This window comes from Cricetulus griseus (genome assembly GCF_003668045.3).
Source record: "Cricetulus griseus strain 17A/GY chromosome 1 unlocalized genomic scaffold, alternate assembly CriGri-PICRH-1.0 chr1_1, whole genome shotgun sequence".
NCBI lineage: Eukaryota > Metazoa > Chordata > Mammalia > Rodentia > Cricetidae > Cricetulus > Cricetulus griseus.
The window spans coordinates 111,949,305-111,959,801 of record NW_023276807.1 but is presented as its reverse complement, the minus strand read 5'-3'; the positions used below and the strand labels follow the sequence as shown (position 1 = coordinate 111,959,801).

General features: G+C 37.2%; 1 protein-coding gene across 1 annotated transcript in view; it reads right to left on the bottom strand.

Annotated features, from left to right (window-relative positions):
- Window positions 1-1,425: 1,425 nt before the first annotated feature.
- Cpeb2 (cytoplasmic polyadenylation element binding protein 2) overlaps window positions 1,426-10,497 on the bottom strand; it is a 53,539-nt gene continuing 44,467 nt past the window's right edge. The window contains 4 exon segments of the mRNA XM_035452639.1: window positions 1,426-5,439; window positions 6,998-7,179; window positions 9,509-9,623; window positions 9,767-9,885. Of these exon segments, the coding sequence (XP_035308530.1) occupies window positions 5,212-5,439; window positions 6,998-7,179; window positions 9,509-9,623; window positions 9,767-9,885 (644 nt within the window). The 3' untranslated portion in view covers window positions 1,426-5,211.

Here is a 10,497-nt window from a genome sequence, read left to right as displayed (position 1 = left end):
CCCCCACCCCTAATCCCATTCCTCATCCACTCCCCAGGGAGGGTGAAGCCTTCCATGAGGGATCATAAAAATCTGTCAAGTCATTTAGGGCAGGGCCTAGGCCCTCCCCTGTGTATCTAGGCTCAGAGAGTATCCCTCCATGGGAAATGGGCTCCCGAATTCTGTTCGTGCACTAGGAATGCATGCTGGTTCCACTGCTAGAGGCCCCATAGACTGCCCAGTGCTCCTAGCTGACACCCTCATTCAGGGATCCTGGTTTGGTCCTATGTTGGTTCCCCAGCTGTCAGACTGGGATCTATGAATTCCCACTTGCTCAGGTCGGATGTTTCTGTGGGTTTTCCTAGCATGGTCTTGACCCCTTTGTTGGTCACTCCTTCCCTGAAACTGAATTCCAGAAGTTTGGCTCAGTGCTTAGCTGTGGATCTCTGCTTCTGCTTCTATTAGCTCCTGGATGAAGGCTCTAGGATGGCATTTAAGGTAGTCATCATTCTCATTATACAGGAAGGAAATTTAAGGTAGCTTCTCCACTATTGCTTAGGGGTCATCCATGTGGATCTCTGTACAATTCCCTAGTGCCAGATTTCTCTTTAAACCTATAGTGGCTCCCTCTATTGATGTGTCTCTTTTCTTGCTCTTCTCTATTCCTCTCCCACCTCCTGGTCCCTCATGTTCTCCTCCCCCTTCCTCTTTTCCCCTCCTCTTTCTTCTATTTCCCTCCCGCTCCCCCCCATGTTCCCAATTTCTTCAGGGGCTGTTGTCCCTTTCTGCTTCACTGGGGGGACCATGTATGTCTCTTTTAGGGTCCTCCTTGTTTCCTAACTTCTCTGGGGTTGTGGATTGTAGGCTGGTAATCCATGAGTGAGTACATACCATGTTTGTCTTTCTGTGACTAGGTTACCTCACTTAGGATGGTTTCTCCTAGTTCCATCCATTTGCCTGCAAATTTCAAGATTCCATTGTTTTTTTTTTTTTTTTCCCCCCACTGAGTAGTACTCCATTGTAAATGTACCACATTTTCCGTATCTATTCTTCAGTTGAGGGACATCTAGGTTGCTTCCAGGTTCTGGCTATTACAAATAATGCTGCTATGAACATAGCTGAACAGAAGTCCTTGTTGTATGAATGTGCATCCTTTGGGTAAATTATTTTAGAAAGGCTTTTGGGTTGTTAAACTTCATTCTCTCCCCCCCCCCCCGTGTGTGTGGTGTGTGTGTGTGTGTGTGTGTGTGTGTGTGTGTGTGTGTGTGTTGTGTTCACGTAGCTGTGTTCATGTATATGTGCAGGTCAGGGGTTAATCTCACTTGTCCTTTAACAGGTCTCTCTCTCTCTATATATATATATTATATATATATATATGATGCACTGAGCAAACACAATTTCACTGCTTCTGAGAGTGTATAAGGTGTGAATAAGGTTCCACAGCTATGCCAATAACTTAATAGTTTATTAGTCAGTCAACAATATTACAAATATTTAAAAATTACTTAATATAAATAGTTGGCAGCAAACTATTCCATTACAGAGTTAAATTACCAGTACAACAGACAGACTGGAGATTTAGACACCTGGAAGGTAACAATAAAATAAACTAAATTATTTAACAAAAATTTTAAGCTGAAGGCGTTTTATACCTAGTGTCCATAAAAGCATGGGTTCTCTTTTTATTTAGAAAAAAATAAAAAACGGCTTTAACACCCCATTAGGAATATAAAATAAAATCAACTGAAAATATTAATTTGCATATCAAAGAACCATTTATAGTTACAATCCAAACACTCCATAAACCACTTGTGCGATTCTATACAGAAACTGGGAATTAGAAACTAGTTGCTTTAATATTACAAAGATTTCAGCTCCAAAAATAATTCAACATAAAATAAACTTTAGCAATTAGTGTCATAAAATTATATATTTTCACATAAAAATACAAAATAATATTAATGACAAGAATATGAAAAATTATTCCAAGTATTTTACTACTATTAAAATAAAATAAAACCCAAAAAAACAAAATAGAAATATGCATGAAAAAAGTCTCTCCTTTTGTTAGCAAAACACTATCCAAAATAACTACAATCATTTACATCAGTACAAAGATTTCTGGGTTTAAAAAATAGTTGCAATGACAAAAGGGGCATCTTTTCTGACAGTAAAAAATGACACTGTGGATAAAGTCTGCAAAATATGCAATGAAAAAAATAAATTTGCATTAAAAAGGTTTACACTGTATCTTTATACAAACATTAGAAACAGTATTGCACATCACAACACAGAATCGAGGTTAGTCAGCCTTCCAAAGTGTGTTATATTCAAGTTTTGCGGCATCTGTGAGGAGAGGCTCGTGCAGCCAGATGCAACAGGGATAAAATATCAAGTGTTTTCCATACACAAATATATAAATGCTAAATGTCTCCTTCTTAACAAAAAATGTGGATTTTTAAAGTATTTTTTCCTCCACAGTCATTCATACTTTTGGGCAGCAATATGAACATTTAGGGAACACAAATGAAGAAGCTTTGAAAATACAAAAATACAATCAAAATTAATAATTTTCTACAAAAATAGTAAAATAAATATGATCTGTAAATTAAAAAAAACCTCTAATACAGTGTTTAACAGTTAGAAAATAAGAATGTAGTACATAAAAGGAAAAATAATCCCCAAACAGAAAAAGAAACAAATTAGAGGTAGGGGTGAGGCAGGGAGGAACAAAATATTAGACCAATAAGCTCTGTCCTAACAGAAACGAAGGTGACACCAACCAGCATTTCTGTCACATTTACCCTGGTGGGAAAGGGTGTCCATTTCATTTCCCTTCATTTCAAATTTTAATTTCTGTTTAAGAAGGGAAAATGATTTTCAGCATCTCCAATTATTTCATAATATAATTTATTTTAGAGTTCATTATTTAATACATGAAAAGGCTCTTCAATTTTAAACATTAAGCAGAAATTATGAAAATAAAGTTTAAAAATCTGCGAAATTAAATATCTAAATAATTAACATTGCAAAACTACTGATTTCTTTTCTAAATTCCAAAAATTGAGGTATAGCAAAGGAGATGTCATCAGTCAAAAAAAGTGTGCCATAAAATAGCTGACTGTTGGAAAAATCTCTCACAGAGATATAAAAATAGTGCATAACAAATGTCAAAATGGATCAAGGTTTGGCAGGGTGAGGGTAGAAAAGAATGCTCCAGAAACTCTGGAGGGTCATGGGGAGTAACAAGTAGGGACACTGACAAATAAATTAGTAAAGAGCTCCTCTGAAAACAGCGTCAACTTCAAACATTAAAAACTTGAGCCACAACCACAATAAAACAGCAGAGTTAGACATGAACCACGTATTTTTACAGTACAAAAAAGCATACCATTGACAACCAATGTTGAGATCAGCACTTTGCTCATGTGAAGGATTGTCCCAAGGGTTGGCTGCATAGGCCGTACCCTTGTAATGTTCTCTCTTTAGAGTCAAAAATCTTAGTTCTGCATTAAAAACAAAACAAAACCAAAACCAAAAACAAAAACATTTACCATTGTGGGGTGCTTTGCTTCCATTGCAGAGTAATTCCTACATTATCAACACAGGGCTAGCTGCGGTTAGGATGCTCTAGAGAGGAAAACCACCATGAACGATGGATGTTCTAGGTCAGAACTGTGCATGTTTCCACGCAACTCCCTCAATAAAGAAAAAAGAAAAAAAAAAAAAAACTGCAAGCAAAGTCATTACTGAAATTCCTTCATCAAAGTTTAAAAAAAGCAATTCTTAACCATTAAGAATAACAACCTCCATGCAACAGTGACCCCAGTGTAGACAGAAGACCCCATATACATAGGTCAGACATGTAAGCAAATTTAAGCCAGATTTCACCATTGTCTTAAAGGTAAATTTTATGCAACTAGCCATCTGTTATATTTTCCCATCTCCATTTTGACTTCACTAAAGTTCTGTGTTCTTCTATAAAACCCTCTTTTAAAGTATGGGCTTCTTATGGGTCTCACATTCGGTGACTGGTTAGCAGTGTGCTGGCCATCTTTGGTTTTTAAAGGATATCTTAACCATGAACTATCAAAGGGGCTAAAATCAACTTTCTTTAAAATTCCTGTGTTTTCTTTTATTCAATCTTTTATCTATACTATATCACTGCACATGAATTAGAACCGCACATCACAAAATTGCACAGGGATTACAAATATTACATCCAGTCTGCATAAAATCGAATTCCACTACTGACCAGATCACAAAATGGCTGCACTCTCTAATCTAAAACTAATTTGCATATTGTACACATGTAGGACAACATTTTTTAACTTGAAGTCACAATAATGCATGCAAGTTTGCTTTTTGTAAAGAAACAAATTTTATAATTTGTCCATGCTATCTAGATTCAAGAGAGCTTTTTGAACATTTGCAATACCTCACCTCATTAGTTAATGTCCAGTGCATGCATATGGTGGACACAGGTTAAGTAAACATGCATTGTTTCACATTCTAAACTATGGCAGTTTCGGCCATATTGTGCTGCCTGCATTTCATCCGCAATGCAGTGTGTCTCTAACTTTTTCAATCCCGTATTAATAGGTGACATTTACACATAACACCTATATAGCAGCAAAGCTAATACAGCTTGTGATTAAAAATGTTTAAAAATAGCTAATAAATCAGATTATCTTGAGGTATTATTTCTTGCAAGTCAAAATGGAGAGCAACAAAATCAACCCTAATTTTTAGTTTATGTACACACTGAAAACAGCAACAATAAAAATAAGCATTTGTAGCAGACATATTCCATCTTCACTATTATTTTGCTACCTTTGGTAAAGTACTGGGGCAGATCTTGAAGTTAAAAACCCATGTTAAGAAATAAGTGCACGCTTCACCCACTATATAGCAGCAGACTGTGTTGCCCCTACGCAAAACATTCTCATATCTAATTTTAACTTTACATATAAAAATAACTTGGAGAAAATACAAAAAAACATTTTATTTTAACATGAAAATATCACAAAAATTAGTAAGCCTGAGATGTAGGGTTTTGGTGAAAAACAAGAGGCTTGTAGTGTTTTGGCTGCTGATAACGATGCATGTATTGAGAGCTGGGTGAGAAGCAGAAGAATGCACTTATTTCTTCTGCAGGTCAGTATCTTCAGCACAGTAAGCCACATGCACCCTTTCTTTCCTTGTTAGACAGAGGCCAGTTTATATATATACTTAATTCCAGCGGAAGTGGATCTGACGTGGGCGATCAGCACCTTCCTTCACCAATGGCTTATGGAACTCACGTCCTGCACGAGAGTGGATATTTGCCCAACAAAACTCACAGTAATACTGCAGGCAAGTGACATTGGCACAAAAAAAGGGGGCAAATTTTCCACCACATCGTGCGCCCTGGCACTCATCACACATCTGGTCATCCAGCACATATGGCTTTACCTCCACCTAGAAATAGTAAAGGAAAAAAAAAAAAAAAAAAACCTCATTGGAGTCTGCATCGGAAATCAAAATTTGGAATGATTTTAAATGTTTATGGTGTTCTAGAGAAAAGGATGAGAAAATAGCAGTATGTTAGGGACACAGTTTCCCCTGACAGAAGGGTATTGAAAGCCAGTTTGCTTCTGTGTTGACTAGTTTGCATATCATGTTTCATGTTCATAATTGGCTGTGAGCTTAAGTGGTTAAACACTAATTCACTTATTTCAACATGTTTCCTTCAGAGGTCACAAAGTGCAATTTTACTCTATTTTCCAAAGAGGAAAAAAAAAAAAAAAACACTTTAAAAACTAAAGATTTAAGACATTCTACTTTCACTTTTGTAACATCTTTGAACACCTGTATGTTAGCATTAATATTTTCAAATTGACAGCAAAACCCATAAGGGACCATCAGTCCCTTATGGAAGTCAAATTTCTTCTCAGATTTTTCTCTCATAAAAATATCATAAGGTGGTGGAACTCAGCAGCCTTCTCTGATGCAGGTCAGAGCTGCACCTTGCTTGCAGTAACTGCTGCAATCAAATCAGAACTGTGGCTAATCTGATCTAGGGCATGTCCAGACTTCTTTATAAACTCTAAAGAAATAAAGGTCCACTGTGAAGGACTGATTCAGCAAATGATGTCAGCTTTGAGTTGGCTCTAAACACCAGACTCCCCTGACCTGTTTCCACATCCACAAGTGAGAATGATAGACTGTGTTGGAGCTGGGACGGTTAAATCACATGTGGAAAGTGTTAAGACCTGGGAATTGAGTTGTGGATCAGTTTCTCGTAACTTATGAACTTCCTAGGCTGATGTCTCCGGCTGACTGGATTGTGTCATTGTTTAAGAATAGTTATAGTTATGTACAATGCACAGATTTCAGTGTGAAACTGGTATGTACATGAGTAGCTTGTTCTCCTATTTTAAATGGTAATCAGAGCTCACAAGTATTCAACAGGATAGCTTCAGCTGTCAGACCCAATCTACACTACTAATGAACTAATGTTTTCAACTTTAGGTTAAATGACTTATGGAAATACATAGTGGCTGAGTTTTAGTTTTTATACATAAAAACTAGCTCTTAACTAGTACTTCCTGTGGATCAACTTCTCTAAGTGCTGGGCACATGTGAAGTTCATTCAGTCCTAAAAATAATCCAGAGACTGACTAAGTAGCATCCCTCCCCACTTGCTAAGTCAGGAAAAGTGGCAGAGAGAGGGATGCTTGCCTGAGATTATAGAGCTAATGCAGACATGGGGCTGCACTCTGTTTTGGGTGCAAAGCTCCTATAAACTGCCCCCCCACAACAATATGATAAACATTTTTGATATAGTTTTAAAATCACATCTATACTTAGTTTTTATGCAATGCCTCAAGTTTAAAGTACATCAAGAAATTTGTATTTCGAGGATATAACACTAGGAGACAAAGGAAGATAAAAGTGAGCCATATTATTAACTCCATATGGTAAAAAAGCACCTGTAAGTATTAAGACACAGATGACTTCCCAATGTATAACTTACACGTTTATCAATATCACCATGCTGAAGCTGAACAAATCGAGCACTGATGGCAGCAATATAGCTCTGCTGATTGGAGAAAGCAACTCGCCCAGCACCTTTTGGGTATTTTAGTTCTGGATCTGTATCAATTCCTGCATAACACACGCCACCATACAGCCGGTCCATGATCATAGCAAGTTCCACTTCAAAAGAAAAGACATTCACATTGAAGGTGAGAAGACAGTAGTAAATCAACAATTACAAATCAAGAGAACACTAACACAAAGCAGCTGTTGCGAGAAAGCATGGAAGCCAGAGCTTTGTACAAGCTGGCAGGCATTCTACTACCCAGGCATTCTACTACCGAGTTACATTGTTAACCTTAAAAAACAAAACAAAACAACAACCCCAAAGCACTTGCTTACTGTAAAGTTATCCTCATTACCTATTCATATTCTTTCTTTTACCTGTATATCCATCTCCTTCAGTTTCTTTATGGAAGGACACTGCTTTGGCAACCTTCCTCTCTCCCATAGCTCAGCTTTCCTCTCATACTCATTTCAACAAGCTTGGGCCTTTTTTTTCCTTCCTTAAGGACAATCCTCTTCTACAAGAGAATCTTGTCCTCTCTGACAGAGCATGCAGGTTGGAAGGCAAACAGTGTGGTGAGGGAGGCTAGACCAGCTCAGTCACCCTGGTGATAGCTTTTGTAGCCAGATTGGCCCCATATCTGTCTGTATAACTCTAAATGATCAGATTACCACCTGTGACTCCACTTTAATTGATCTTTTTAAGATCAACTCCCCCGCCTCCTAAGTCCAGTGCTCAATCTTCTTGCTGGCAGTATTGATCATAGCTAATCTATTACTTTGTCTGGAAATATTTTTCTATATGACTTGAAAGGTATTTTATTCTGCTGATAATTCGCTTCACTGATGAATTCTTAGTCTCACTTCAATGCCAGAACACCTTAAGTTTCAGTCTTTGTACCTTTGCCTACACTTGGGTTTTGGTGGTCCTATTCTATATCATCTATTTAAATACGACCTGTATACCTTTAAGCTCCTGAATTTGCACATCTGAATTTCACACTCATAAAGCAGCTGTCTATCAGACAATTTCTTCTGATACAGAGCAGCTTAAAAAGGACCACACATGAACATATTCTTCCTCTATTTCATGAAACATGATCTGATAAGATTTGCTGACTCAATTGTGTAAGCAACAGAGTTTCTGCCTTTATCCTTTATTTTCACTATACAGATAATCTCATAGACTTGTTTTTCAGAACACAAAAAGAACCCAACCTGCCCACTTCCATCAGTTAGGTCCTCTTTAAAAGCTACTATCATTTTTCATTTGCTTTATGGAAACAAGCTTATCTGTTTGTCTTCAATCACTCCTCTCCATTTATTTCCAAAACACTGGAAATAATTATTTTTTTAAATACTATGCCTGGTCTACAGAGTGAGTGCCAGGATAGGCTCCAAAGCTACACAGAGAAACCCTGTCTCACCCCCTGCCCCCCCAAAAAATACTATTCTAGAAACCACATTGTATAATTGAAATTTCTACTTCAAACTTCTGAGTGGGGCCATGAACTTATATTCATAATAAAACCACAATATTCTTTAATCTGCCCCCACTTTGCCATTTCTCACAGCCATGTACAAGCTATCACCAACCACCCAGCAGCTTAAAGCTAAAAATAGGATTCAACCTTCTATTTTCTGCCTGAGTATTCGAATATCTGTTCACCTGGTTTTCTCCACCACCACTACCAATCACATACAAGAGGCCCATAGCTGGCCTACCATTTACTCACAGCCTCTTCTCTTTCATGAATCATCAGCTTATCTGATATTTCAAAAAAGTCTATGTGATTACGTCTCTCTTGTACTAAGGATTAACATCAATTAGTCTATTAAACTTTCATGATCTAACCTCTATTGATTTTAACCAGTATCTTTTTGTATCTCTCCCACCATTTTATGCTTTATACATTCCCTTCATGAATAAACTCTGCTGCTCTGCACTCAGTACTTCCAAATGTGCTGTTTGCTTTATCTGAAAAACACCCTCCACAATGCTCCTATTGTCCAGCTCAAATATTTTTAAGAAATCACACCATGGCATATTCTAAATATGGACACACACACATTCACATATGTATACACACACACACACACACACACACACTTCTATTTCCAATCACCTTTCTTTGCAGCAGTTATCACATTCTTTAAGCATCTACATGTGTGAAGTTAATTCGTATCTCCCTGACTTGAGGACGGTGCTTTTAGAGACAGAAATCACTTGCACCTTCAGATGATATGATACTACATAGCATGCATATTCAGTAAATATTCACATTTATAATTCCATCCTACTTGACATCCTTCAGATTTTTGGTTCCTAGTTACAGAGGAACAGAACTTTGTAACTGACTCATTTAAAATACTAATTTCAGTTAATAACTCAAAATCAACAAAAAGAGAATACCAATTTTTCTGACTTAGGGATTCTACTCACCAGCTCTTAATGGCCTAGGAACACCTCCAACAAAAATTGTTTTTCGGGGATCCAAAGGCTGAGAACCATCCATGACAAAATCACTATCACTTAAATTCCAAGGACGGATTTGAACCTATGAAGAAAATTATAATTAGTCCTATTCTTTTTACAGTTCAAACATTTTTAATTCAGTCTTAATTTTTTTAAGCTATAATTTTAAAATACTGTTTTGAAAACCTGCTTTTATAGGCCACAGTTCATGTGGTGTTTACTTACAGGTTTGTCCTTGATAGTAGGGCTGGAAACACACAAGTAGAGTTTTCCATCTTCTTCAATGCACGCATCAATGAGTGCTTGAACCGAGCTCTCTTCTTGAAAGAGGAGGAATGCATAGCCTAGAATAACCATAAAATGATGCAGCATATCAAGTTAAGTGACTTTACCTCAATATATGTACTGTTAAAAGATACATAATAGGCTTTATGAATCATTTTGTTTTCCATAGGAGAACACAATATTCCAACACACACACACACACACACACACACACACACACACACACACACACACACACACACAGTGAGTGAGTGAGTCAGCTGCACTTTCAGGTTGACTCATATAAATCTATCAAACACTCCCATTTTATAGAAGGAAAAACTGAGGTGCCAGAGATTATATGTAAATTATGACCATAACCTAGAGAATGCAATTAGAATCTCATTAGAGATTATAATATTTGTACAAACACACTCCATATGATGATTTTTTAAGAATTCAATGAACTAGGCTAATGCTTATATAAGGTAAATGCTGCTTGCCACGGCAAAGCTAGGCTCAGGGTCCGAGAGCTCAGTCCTCTGATCTCTCAAGGTAGCTGTGCCAACTGGATATTATCTTATTTATGTTTCCCAACCATGGGAAATACTCAGCTACAGAAATGGTGGATAACACTTGAAAGAACTGAGTTTGGGCAACACTGGTAATGGAGCAAGGGCTACAATTTCACT